Source organism: Pseudorca crassidens, chromosome X (genome assembly GCF_039906515.1).
Source record: "Pseudorca crassidens isolate mPseCra1 chromosome X, mPseCra1.hap1, whole genome shotgun sequence".
Classification (NCBI taxonomy): domain Eukaryota; kingdom Metazoa; phylum Chordata; class Mammalia; order Artiodactyla; family Delphinidae; genus Pseudorca; species Pseudorca crassidens.
Window position 1 is genome coordinate 30,681,078 of NC_090317.1, and position 14,023 is coordinate 30,695,100.

The 14,023-nt window shown below is 39.6% G+C and overlaps 1 protein-coding gene across 5 annotated transcripts in view; it reads right to left on the reverse strand.

The window, feature by feature from the left end:
* Nucleotides 1–14,023, reverse strand: part of DOCK11 (dedicator of cytokinesis 11) — a 193,257-nt gene that overhangs the window by 41,951 nt on the left and 137,283 nt on the right. For all 5 annotated transcript variants that reach the window (XM_067723766.1, XM_067723763.1, XM_067723765.1 and 2 more), the window contains 3 exons: nt 13,652–13,789; nt 2,528–2,710; nt 193–306 (listed from right to left, as the gene is read on the reverse strand). In XM_067723766.1, coding sequence (XP_067579867.1) covers nt 193–306; nt 2,528–2,710; nt 13,652–13,789 — 435 coding nt within the window. The remainder of the gene's footprint in view (nt 1–192; nt 307–2,527; nt 2,711–13,651; nt 13,790–14,023) is intronic.

Here is a 14,023-nt window from a genome sequence, read left to right on the forward strand (position 1 = left end):
GTGTACCAGGCAGTGTTCTAGGTGCTAGAGGTGCAGTGGTGTACAAGACAAAGCTTTGACTTGTGAAGCTCACATTCTATAAACTCTACACTATATAAAAATTGTAAATCCAACACACAGTTTAACTTGAGGAGTGTAAGCTTCCCTGACAGTGAACGTAGTTCTAACTTTTTACTTGAAGTGAGAACATACCTTCATAGGTCTGTCACTATTTGCAAAATTACTGATAATGGATAAAGACTCCTGAAATCTCGATCCTCCGCTTAGTGCTACATCAGCTATCAGCTGGCTTACAGCAATGATAATCTGTGGGAAGAAGCAAACACCATTTTTTCAAATGTCTTTTGCACAAATGCTGCTTATTTTCATCATTGTACAAACCTATAAGCACTCATATGAAATTCTTCTTTTGAAGATCCTACATAGTTCCATCAAAATCTATTTTCTTCATACATGAGGGGTTTAAACTCTTCTGTTGAAACAGCAACTTCAGAGGTTCCTAATTACAAATTTTATTGGGACTTTTCTTGGTTAGATGTGAAAAACCTTCCAAACTCATGGCACAGCTAGATCTAAAACTGTTTTCATAATTAGTGAACTAATACAATGGTGGTCAGGTCTCTACTTTCAATATGCCTGCTACGTAGTAGCTATGGCAAAGTTGGGAATAAATGACCTTTTTCTTGATGGTTTCTCATTTCTTTTCACTAGTCTATTTCAGTGTGCTGGACTTCCAACTCCAGCGCCTCAGCTCCCTTCTTTGTTTCTGACTAGGGCCTATCTAGTTTAGATAGCAGTATATGTTATGGCATATACATTACATAATGATAGCAGCATAATATAACATAATGGTGCTTTTTAATTTCTCAGGCTCCTTTGGTTGAATGCTTAAATGATTCAGGCTAAGGTGTTAGTGGCTGGACGCTTTACCCCTGATCTGGAGAAGCAAGATACTGTAGGAGCTGAGTGCAGGCTCTTGAGTGAAACTGCCCTAGATTCAAATCTTGACTTTATCCATTATTCACTGAGTGGGTTTGAGAAAGTTAACTACCCCTCCTGTGCCTCACTTTCCTCATTTGCAATATGGGGATGATAACAATACCTACTTTATAGAGCTGTTATGAGGATTAAAGAGATCATAATCACAATACTACTACTTAACCACTTTATCGACCACTTAGAACCTGGTTCTACGTCTGCACATTTATTAATTCATTTATATTTGAATAAAGGACTTGAGAAAAATTGATGTTTTAACCCAGAAGAATGGACCCTACTGGGGAATTTTCAGATACACCAGAACACTAATTGCAGAAATGTTTTGGGGGAAGATGGTACTCAAGTGACACCTCTATGAAAGCAAATATTAGACACCCTAACATATAATGCTGGCCCTAGTACCCAAAAGTAACTATATAGAAGATTTTTACAGGAAGCATATACTTCTTTCAGATTTTCACATCACTGACGACGTTTCTAAAAAGCTGCTTATGGCTGTTTCCTCATTTATAACCCAGTCTCCAATAAACAATTGCAACGGGCCAGACCAAGGCAGTGAAGACAGAAATATGACCAAGCATTTCCCATATTACGAAGAGGGCTACTGCCAAGAAGTCCCAATTGTTGTTTAATTCAGAGAGTTGTTTCACCAGATAAGCTAAAAAACATGGAGACGCTGAAAAGCTGCCACGTACTCAGTGTCTATTATGTGCCAGGCACCATACACACTTTATTTTTAACCCTCATGATAACCCTGAAAGGTGAAACATACTTGGCCTCATTTTACAGATGAGGCAAAGAGTTAAGACAAATTGAGTATCTTGCCTAGGGTCACATACGTAAGTAAGTAGCCGAGCTATGATTTAAGCCCAGGTAGGTCCAATTCCAAAGTCCATGCTTTCTACTAAACCTTGAGACTTCTCTCATTTTTTTTACTAACTGGGCATGCTGGAACATGAAAAGTACAAGTGCTTTGTTTGTTACTTAATCATCTCGTTTAATCCTCACCACAACCTTACGAGGTAGGTAGGGATATTTACCACTATTTTACATATGAGGCAACTGAGGCACCGAGAGGCTAAGGAAGCCCTTGCTAAGGTCACAGTGTGTGATAGTCCTGGAATCTGGAATCTATGCTCTTAACACCTATGCTGTAGAGTAGTGCTGCCCAACAGAGATATGATCTGAGTCACATGTGTAATCTGAAATTGTCCAGTAGCCACATTAAAAAGTAAAAAGACACAAGTGAAGTTTAATTTATTTTACTTACCCCAATATATCCAGAATATCATTTCAACATACAGTCAATATAAAACAATTGAGATATTTTACTTCTTTGTACTTAGTCTTCAAAAGCCAATGTGTATTCTATATTTACAGGAGATCTGAATTCAGACTAGCTACATTTCAAGTGCTAAATGGCCACCTGTGGCTAATAGCTATTGTACTGGATTGGGTAGCTCTAGATCTTGACATAGAGGCTAAAGATTGAATAGAAGAAAGAAGAGGAGCTTTGGTTTTCACTGACCTGCAGATGTGTCCTCAAAAAGGTTTTCCTTTTGGTATACTCAAAGTTGTTTCTCATCAGAAGATACAAAAGTGCAGAGGCTTCATTCCTGGTTGAGCTAATCTTTGATGTGCAGCACTTTAAAACCTCATAGCAAAATGCAGCACACATGTTTACCCTTCCTTTGAAAAAGGCTGAGGGAAACTGAAGAACAGGAAAAACATAAGTAAGTATCTGAAAACCCAATCATAAAAGCCAATCAACTACCAAGTGCCTACTATATTCTCACCTACAACTATGCTGGGTGCTTTGAGGATACAAAATCAACATAAGGCTAGGGCTCCGCTCTGGAGAACCCAAACTAGTTAAAAACATAAAGACCAGCATGTACTAATGACAGAACGATGCAAGTCAGTATACAAGTCTCTACAAAAATGTGAGGTACTGACTATAAGTGCTACGGATCTAAGAAAAGCTCATAATGGTCTGGAAAAGAAGATGAGTAGGTTCTCAGTAATATGTATTAAATTAATGAATGACTGAAATGATGAATGATTGATGGGTCTCAATTTGGGCCTTAAAAATGGTTAGGACAATCTGCATTACTTACTCTTTTGCTTTATATTTAAACAGTTCCTTATATTATGAACTTCCAAATGCTGAGAAAATTATACCAGGCATCTATTCAGCAAATAAAGTTGATCTTTAAACAAAATGAGGTATAGATGAAGTGTACACACACAAACATAAACATGTGCATCCTCTATTCATAAACTGTTGATCAAAATACATGTTGGCATAGAAAAAGAGTAAAAAAAGTAACTAATTCTCAAAACAGGCAAGTGGCTGCTACCTTGAGAACATATTCACTCTGTTTTGTGAAAAATAAACTATACGTATAACATAGGCTTATTACAATCTTCCATGCTTACATGTCTAGGGAAGCAAGTAGTAAGCTACTCCAGGGCACACAATGGATGTTTCTCAGGGAGTGTGAAGCTAGAGGGCCACGCTTGCAAAATTATTTCTTGGGAATATTGAATTTAAACCCATATTATAGGAACCTATCTTCGTTTTATCACCGTAACACCAAGTGCAATGCTATGCAGATAATGAAAGTTTAATAAATGTTTTCTAGTTGGCAATTGAAAGATCTCATCAATAGTCTCACCGGATTAAACCAAATCTTGTTGGGCAAGATACTCTAGTATGAAAATAAAGGAAGGGAAAGCATAGCTTTAGTGTAGTTAATCCGCTGTAAGAAGTCTTCTACCGGAACTTTCCTGGTGGTCCAGTGGTAAAGAATCCGCCTTCCAATGCAGGGGACGTGGGTTTGATCCCTGGTCGGGGAACTAGGATTCCATATGCTGCAGGGCAACTAAGCCCACGCACCACAACTACTGAGCTCGCGCGCCTCAACTAGAGAGTCCGCGTGCTGCAACTAAGACCCGACACAACCAAAAATTAACTAACTAAATAAATAATTTTTTAAAAAAAGGAGACTTTAATGTGACATCTCCTGACTTTAAAAAAAAAAAAAAGAAGACTTCTACCTACATCACTTCTCTGAGTGGGCAATGACCAAAATCATCAATGACCTTGTAACTGCCAATTCCCAAGGACTCCCTTTCCACCTTATCTTATTAGACCACTCTGTACTGCATAATAATGCTGAGACTCTTTTCTCCTGTGGCTTCCATGATATCCTTCTCTCCTGCCTTTTTTCCTGCTTCTGTGACCGCTCCCTCTCATCTCCTCTATAGATTCCTCTTCCATCCCCTTCTATGTTGTTTTTCTCCCTACATTCCAGCTAAACCGGGCCTTGCAGTTCCCAGAATTTCAAGCTCTATCCCAACTCCAGGCCATTGCACATGCTTGTGCTTCTCCCTAGAATGTTCTTCCTTACGCTTTTCAAACAGCTGGCGCCTTTTCATATTTCAGGTCTCATTTTAAAAGTGACAAACCTATCTAAAGTAAGGTAACTCCCACAAATCATTATTCTCTATCTCAACACCTTGGTTCCTTCCTAGAATTTGTGACAATTACTGTTTTATTTACTTGTTTATTTTCTGCCCCACCCTCCTTACCCACTGAAAGCTTCATGAAGGCAGAGACTAGGCTTCCAGGCTACTTTTTAAAGAGATTTTCCCCCACCCGCAACAGTTTTCTTAATAAAAATCTAATTATGGTGCTTTCATGCTCCCTGATACCTAAAAGATGAAGTCTAACTCCTAAGATGAGGACATAATCATCTGGGCCCCATCGACCTCTTCAGTCTCATCTCTTGCTGAGTCCATACTAAATCCTAACTCCAGTGCTGCAGAGAAACTTTTGCTAAATTAGTGTTTCCCGTCCTTCTCCTATTCACCCTCAGTTCTCTGTATAGACTTCTTTTAGACTAATGGTATTTGTGGATGTTCATCAATGTGTGTGTGTGTTCCCCTCTCCTGGACAGTAAACCCTCGGACTGTATCCCTGAAACAATATCTGACATCAGTAAGTACCTACCCAGTAACTGTTCGTTAAATGAATTATTTCTGAATCTCTTTCCCTTAGTTTCTCGTAACATGCTTGCACTGAACTCAGTTTTCCATTTATTTCTTTATCCAAAAAACTGTATTACAGAGAGGACTGGAGTTGGCAGTGTGAACACAGCCTGCAGGGAGTTAGTGCACCACGGCTAGCCAGGAGGGAGTCCGGGTAAAAGTCTGAACCTGCCGAAGAGGCAAGAGACTTTTTCTTCCCTCTTTGTTTCCTGGTGCGCAAGGAGAGCGGATTAAGAGCGCTGCTTAAAGGAGCTCCAGAGACGGGCGCGAGCCGCGGCTAAAAGCACGGACCCCAGAGACCGGCATGAGACGCCAAGGCTGCTGCCGCCGCCACCAAGAAGCCTGTGTGCGAGCACAGGTCACTATTCACACCTCCCTTCCGGGGAGCCTGTGCAGCCCGCCACTGCCAGGGTCACGGGATCCAGGGACAACTCTCCCGGGAGAACGCATGGCGCGCCTCAGGCTGGTGCAATGTCATGTTGGCCTCTGCTGCCGCAGGCTCGCCCCGCACACCGTGCTCCTCCCTCCCCTCGGCCTGAGTGAGCCAGAGCCCCCGAATCAGCGGCTCCTTTAACCCCGTCCTGTCTGAGCGAAGAATAGACGCACTCCGGTGACCTACACGCAGAGGCGGGGCCAAATCCAAAGCTGAGCCCCTGGGAGCTGTGAGAACAAAGAAGAGAAAGGGAAATCTCTCCCAGCAGCCTCAGGAGCAGCGGATTAAAGCTCCACAACCAACTTGATGTACCTGCATCTGTGGAATACCTGAATAGACAACGAATCATCCCAAATTGAGGAGGTGGACTCTGAGAGGAAGATTTATGATTTTTTTCCCCTTTTCCTCTTTTTGTGAGTGTGTATGTGTATGCTTCTGTGTGAGATTTTGTCCGTATAGCTTTGCTTCCACCATTTGTCCTAGGGTTCTATCCGTCCGTTTTTTTTGTTGTTTTCTTCTTAAAAATTTTTTTTCTTAATAATTATTTTTTATTTTAATAACTTTATTTTATTTTACTTACTTTATCTTCTTTCTTTCTTTCCTTCCTTCCCTCCTCCCTCCCTCTCTCTCTCTCTTTCTTTCTACTTTTTCTCCCTTTTATTCTGAGCAGTGTGGATGAAAGGCTCTTGGTGCTGCAGCCAGGAGTCAGAGCTGTGCCTCTGAGGTGGGAGAGCCAACTTCAGGACACTGGTCCACAAGAGACCTCCCAGCTCCACATAGTATCAAATGGCGAAAATCTCCCAGAGTTCTCCATCTCAACACCAGCACCCAGCTTCACTCAACGACAAGCAAGCTACAGTGCTGGACACCCTATGCCAAACAACTAGCAAGACAGGAGCACAACTCCATCCATTAGCAGAGAGGCTGCCTAAAATCATAATAAGGCCACAGATACCCCAAAACACAGCACCAGACATGGACCTGCCCACCAGAAAGACAAGATACAGCCTCATCCACCAGAACACAGGCACTAGTCCCCTCCACCAGGAAGCCTACACAACCCACTGAACCGACTTTAGCCACTGGGGACAGACACCAAGAGCAACGGGAACTACGAACCTGCAGCCTGCAAAAAGGAGACCCCAAACACAGTAAGTTAAGCAAAATGAGAAGACAGAAAAACACACAGCAGATGAAGGAGCAAGATAAAAACCCACCAGACCTGACAAATGAAGAGGAAATAGGCAGTCTACCTGAAAAAGAATTCAGAATAACGATAGTAAAGATGATCCAAAATCTTGGAAATAGAATAGGCAAAATGCAAGAAACATTTAACAAGGACCTAGAAGAACTAAAGATGAAACAAACAATGATGAACAACACAATAAATGAAATGAAAAAGACTCTAGATGGGATCAATAGCAGAATAACTGAGGCAGAAGAACAGATAAGTGACCTGAAGATAAAATAGTGGAAATAACTACTGCAGAGCAGAAGAAAGAAAAAAGAATGAAAAGAACTGAGGACAGTCTCAGAGACCTCTGGGACAACATTAAATGCACCAACATTTGAATTATAGGGGTTCCAGAAGAAGAAGAGAAAAAGAAAGGGACTGAGAAAATATTTGAAGAGATTATAGTTGAAAACTTCCCTAATATGGGAAAGGAAATAGTTAATCAAGTCCAGGAAGCACAGAGAGTCCCATACAGGATAAATCCAAGGAGAAATACGCCAAGACACATATTAATCAAACTGTCAAAAATTAAATACAAAGAAAGCATATTAAAAGCAGCAAGGGAAAAACAACAAATAACACACAAGGGAATCCCCATAAGGTTAACAGCTGATCTTTCAGCAGAGACTGTGCAAGCCAGAAGGGACTGGCAGGACATATTTAAAACGATGAAGGAGAAAAACCTGCAACCAAGATTACTCTACCCAGCAAGGATCTCATTCACATTTGATGGAGAAATTAAAACCTTTACAGACAAGCAAAAGTTGAGAGAGTTCAGCACCACCAAACCAGCTTTACAACAAATGCTAAAGGATCTTCTCTAGGCAAGAAACACAAGAGAAGGAAAAGACCTACAATAATGAACAGAAAACAATTAAGAAAATGGGAATAGGAACATACATATCGATAATTACCTTAAATGTAAATGGACTAAATGCTCCCACCAAAAGACAAAGATTGGCTGAATGGATACAAAAACAAGACCCATATATATGCTGTCTACAAGAGACCCACTTCAGACCTAGAGAAACATACAGATTGAAAGTAAGGGGATGGAAAAAGATATTCCATGCAAATGGAAACCAAAAGAAAGCTGGAGTAGCAATTCTCATATCAGACAAAATAGACTTTAAAATAAAAACTATTAGAAGAGACAAAGAAGGACACTACATAATGATCAAGTGATTGATCCAAGAAGAAGATATAACAACTGTAAATATTTATGCACCCAACACAGGAGCACCTCAATACATAAGGCAAATACTAACAGCCATAAAAGGGGAAATCGACAGTAACACATTCATAGTAGGGGACTTTAACACCCCACTTTCACCAATGGACAGATCATCCAAAATGAAAATAAATAAGGAAACACAAGCTTTAAATGATACATTAAACAAGATGGACTTAATCGACATTTATAGGACATTCCATCCAAAAACAACAGAATACACATTTTTCTCAAGTGCTCATGGAACATTCTCCAAGATAGATCATATCTTGGGTCACAAATCAAGCCTTGATAAATTTAAGAAAATTGAAATTGTATCAAGTATCTTTTCCGGCCACAACGCTATGAGACTAGACATCAATTACAGGAAAAGATCTGTAAAAAATACAAACACATGGAGGCTAAACAATACACTACTTAATAACGATGTGAAGAAATCAAAGAGGAAATCAAAAAATACCTAGAAACAAATGACAATAGAGACATGATGACCCAAAGCCTATGGGATGCAGAAAAAGCAGTTCTAAGAGGGAAGTTTATAGCAATACAAGCCCACCTTAAGAAACAGGAAACATCTCGAATAAACAACCTAACCTTGCACCTAAAGCAATTAGAGAAAGAAGAACAAAAAAACCCCAAAGATAGCAGAAGGAAAGAAATCATAAAAATCAGATCAGAAATAAATGAAAAAGAAATGAAGGAAACGATAGCAAAGATCAATAAAACTAAAAGCTGGTTCTTTGAGAAGATAAAATTGATAAACCATTAAAAAACGGAGAAGACTCAAATCAATAGAATTAGAAATGAAAAAGGAGAAGTAACAACGGACACTGCAGAAATACAAAAGATCATGAGAGATTACTACAAGCAACTCTATGCCAATAAAATGGACAACCTGGAAGAAATGGACAAATTCTTAGACATGCACAACCTGCCAACACTGAATCAGGAAGAAATAGAAAATATGAACAGACCAATCACAAGCACTGAAATTGAAACTGTGATTAAAAATCTTCCAACAAACAAAAGCCCAGGACCAGATGGCTTCACAGGCGAATTCTATCAAACATTTAGAGAAGAGCTAACACCTATCCTTCTCGAACTCTTCCAAAAATAGCAGAGGGAGGAACACTCCCAAACTCTCCCAAACTCTTTCTACGAGGCCACCATCACCTTGATACCAAAACCAGACAAGGATGTCACAAAGAAAGAAAACTACAGGCCAATATCACTGATGAACAAAGATGCAAAAATCCTCAACAAAATACTAACAAACAGAATCCAACAGCACATTAAAAGGATCATACACCATGATCAAGTGGGGTTTATCCCAGGAATGCAAGGATTCTTCAATATACGCATATCAATCAACGTGATACACCATATTAACAAATTGAAGGAGAAAAACCATATGATCATCTCAATAGATGCAGAGAAAGCTTTCGACAAAATTCAACACTCATTTATGATAAAAACCCTGCAGAAGGTAGGCATAGAGGGAACTTTCCTCAACATAATAAAGGCCATATATGACAAACCCACAGCCAACATCGGCCTCAAAGGTGAAAAACTGAAAGCATTTCCACTAAGATCAGGAACAAGACAAGGCTGCCCACTCTCACCACTCTTATTCAACATAGTTTTGGACGTTTTAGTCACAGCAATCAGAGAAGAACAGGAAATAAAAGGAATCCAAACCAGATAAGAAGTAAAGCTGTCACTGTTTGCGGATGACATGATACTATACGTAGAGAATCCTAAAGATGCTACCAGAAAACTACTAGAGCTAATCAATGAATTTGGTAAAGTAGCAGGATACAAAATTAATGCACAGAAATCTCTGGCATTCTTATACACTAGTAATGAAAAATCTGGAAGCGAAACGAAGAAAACACTCCCATTTACCACTGCAACAAAAAGAATAAAATATCTAGGAATAAACCTACCTATGGAGACAAAAGACCTGTATGCAGAAAATTATAAGACACTGATGAAAGAAATTAAAGATGATACAAACAGATGGAGAGATATATCATGTTCTTGGATTGGAAGAATCAACATTGTGAAAATGACTCTACTACCCAAAGCAATCTATAGATTCAATGCAATCCCTATCAAACTACCACTGGCATTTTTCACAGAACTAGAACAAAAAATGTCACCATTTGTATGGAAGCACAAAAGACCCCGAATAGCCAAAGCAATCCTGAGAACAAAAAATGAAGCTGGAGGAATCAGGCTCCCTGACTTCAGCCTATACTACAAAGTTACAGTACTGAAGACAGTACGGTACTGGCACAAAAACAGAAAGATAGATAAATGGAACAGGAGAGAAAGCCTAGAGATAAACCCACGCACATATGGTCACCTTATCTTTGATAAAGGAGGCAGGAATGCACAGTGGAGAAAGGACAGCCTCTTCAATAAGTGGTGCTGGGAAAACTGGACAGGTACATGTAAAAGTATGAGATTAGATCACTCCCTAACACCATACACAAAAATAAGCTCAAAATGGATTAAAGACCTAAATGTAACGCCAGAAACTATCAAACTCTTAGAGAAAAACATAGGGAGAACACTCTATGACTTAAATCACAGCAAGATCCTTTTTGACCCACCTCCTAGAGAAATGGAAATTAAAACAAAAATAAACAAATGGGACCTAATGAAACTTAAAAGCTTTTGCACAGCAAAGGAAACCATACATAAGACCGAAAGACAACCCTCAGAATGGGAGAAAATATTTGCAAATGAAGCAACCGACAAAGGATTAATCTCCAAAATTTATAAGCAGCTCATGCAGCTCAATAACAAAAAAACAAACAACCCAATCCAAAAATGGGCTGAAGACCTAAACAGACATTTCTCCAAAGAAGATATACGGACTGCCAACAAACACATGAAAGAATGCTCACCATCATTAATCATTAGAGAAATGCAAATCAAAAGTACAATGAGATATCATCTCACACCAGTCAGAATGACCATCATCAAAAAATCTAGAAACAGTAAATGCTGGAGAGGGTGTGGAGAAAAGGGAACACTCTTGCACTGCTGGTGGGAATGTGAATTGGTACAGCCACTGTGGAGAACGGTATGGAGGTTCCTTAAAAAACTACAAATAGAACTACCATATGACCCAGCAATCCCACTACTGGCCATATACCCTGAGAAAACCATAGTTCAAAAAGAGTCATGTACCAAAATGCTCATTGCAGCTCTATTTACAATAGCCTGGAGATGGAAACAACCTAAGTGCCCATCATCGGATGAATGGATAAAGAAGATGTGGCACATATATACAATGGAATATTACTCAGCCATAAAAAGAAACAAAATTGAGCTATTTGTAATGAGGTGGATAGATCTAGAGTCTGTCATACAGAGTGAAGTAAGTCAGAAAGAGAAAGACAAATACCGTATGCTAACACATATATATGGAATTTAAGAAAAAAAATGTCATGAAGAACCTAGGGGTAAGACAGGAATAAAGACACAGACCTACTAGAGAATGGACTTGAGGATATGGGGAGGGGGAAGGGTAAGCTGGGACAAAGCGAGAGAGTGGTATGGACATATATATACTACCAAACGTAAAACAGATAGCTAGGGGGCAGCAGCCGCTTAGTACAGGGAGATCAGCTCGGTGCTTTGTGACCACCTAGAGGGGTGGGATAGGGAGGGTGGGAGGGAGGGAGACGCAAGAGGGAAGAGATATGGGAACATATGTATATGTATAACTGATTCACTTTGTTATAAAGCAACAACTAACACACCATTGTAAAGCAATTATACCCCAATAAAGATGTTAAAAAAAAAAAGACAAATGTATAAACTCAGTCCTTAAAAGCCCCTGCAAATAAAGACTTCAGAAAACTCTTCTGAAAAAAAAAAAAAAAAAAAGAGTCATGTACCAAAATGCTCATTGCAGCTCTATTTACAATAGCCCAGAGATGGAAACAACCTAAGTGTCCATCATCGGATGAATGGATAAAGAAGATGTGGCACATATATACAATGGAATATTACTCAGCCATAAAAAGAAACAAAATTGAGCTATTTGTAATGAGGTGGATGGACCTAGAGTCTGTCACACAGAGTGAAGTAAGTCAGAAAGAGAAAAACAAATACCGTATGCTAACACATACATATGGAATTTAAGGAAAAAAATGTCATGAAGAACCTAGGGCTAAGGCAGGAATAAAGACACAGACCTACTAGAGAATGGACTTGAGGATATGGGGAGGGGGAAGGGTAAGCTGTGACAAAGCGAGAGAGTGGTATGGACATATATACACTACCAAACGTAAAACAGATAGCTAGGGGGCAGCAGCCGCTTAGCACAGGGAGATCAGCTCGGTGCTTTGTGACCACCTAGAGGGGTGGGATAGGGAGGGTGGGAGGGAGGGAGATGCAAGAGGGAAGAGATAAGGGAACATATGTATATGTATAACTGATTCACTTTGTTATAAAGCAACAACTAACACACCACTGTAAAGCAATTATACTCCAATAAAGATGTTAAAAAAATTGTATTAAACAATGGCAATTTAGAGCTTCCCTGGTGGCGTAGCGGTTAATAATCTTCCTCTCAATGCAGGGGACACGGGTTCAAGCCCTGGTCCGGGAAGATTCCACATGCCGCGGAGCAACTAAGCCCCTGCACCACAACTACTGAGCCTGCGCTCTAGAGCCTGCGAGTCACAACTACTGAGCCCACGTGCCACAACTACTGAAGCCCGCACACATGGAGCCCATGTTCCGCAACAAGAGAAGCCACCACAATGAGTAGCCCGCGCACCGCAACAAAGAATAGCCCCCGCTCGCCGCAACTAGAGAAAGCCCGCGTGCAGCAACAAAGACCCAACGCAGCCAAAAATTAAAAAATTTAAAAAAAAAGAACGTCAATTTAAAAATAAACCTTCAAGATCACCTAATTTTTATATCAATTAAACCCTGTAAGTTGCCATACAAATAGTGACAAAAAAGTTTTCCATGCTCAGCTATCCTATTACAAAAATAGGTTAACTGAATTTGTCTTGTTGGAGTTACACATACTAGAGCGGAGGCCTAGACTGTGCCTTTCCCTAATTTTAACTCCATCTTGGTTCCTGATGCTTTTAATTATGTTTAAAAGCTATCAAAACCAGATCAGAAATAAATCTTGCTATCTGTTTCAGTCATATTTATTCCTAAAAGCCTAGTCTGAAGTTTTAGTTTAGATGAGGTAAGTGGCCTGAACATTTAGAGGCCACCGATACAATTCGCACTGAAAGGAAGGATTCATTCATCTGAACATGTATTGAGTGCCTACAATTTGCAAGACATCATACAAGGCCCTGGGGTTATAAGACTTGGTCTCTGCTTTCAAAGTCCTTATACACGAGTACCCTCACAGCTTATGTATCTTCAGCATGACAATACTTTAAAAAGAAGCAAAAGAGAAGAAACACTGGCAGTTGGTAATTTTAAAATGATACTCTTCAGAAAGGAATGACAGGACAAAATAAAAAGCACGTGCTGATTTTAGGGAATGCCTGGTCAGGCTCTCTTTACGCATTTTGCTGTTCTAATATTTACAAAGGTAGGATTTAACGGCTTCCTTATCTGAGGTTTGGAGAGGTCTTCGCAATGATCCCTGTTCCCCTTTCCTTCTTGCTATGAAGCAAGGCCACTCGCAGCCACAAAGCTCTGCTCTTACCTTACTAATGAAAGCTCGCAGTGAGGCAAAGACATGTTTCAGCGACACTTCAGATTGCCCATTTTTAAGAAAAGCAAGATGAATATCAAATACTTTTTTCATTAACGGGTTGTGGCCATCATTATTTAAAAGTTGGCTCTACAAAACATGAAAAAAAAATTTGCAGAAATAGTTTATGCCGCTCCCCCTAGAATGAGACAACAGGCTTTACCAACAACCTGTTTATCAAACAACTGCTTGAAAAGTAACAATAAAAAGTTTAACATAATCTAAAATCATCTGTGCCATCTTTCAACTTGGAAATCTCAAAATACTATATAAACTACATCTATACTTAATTCCATAATTTGAAATAGATGAAAAAAATCTTTT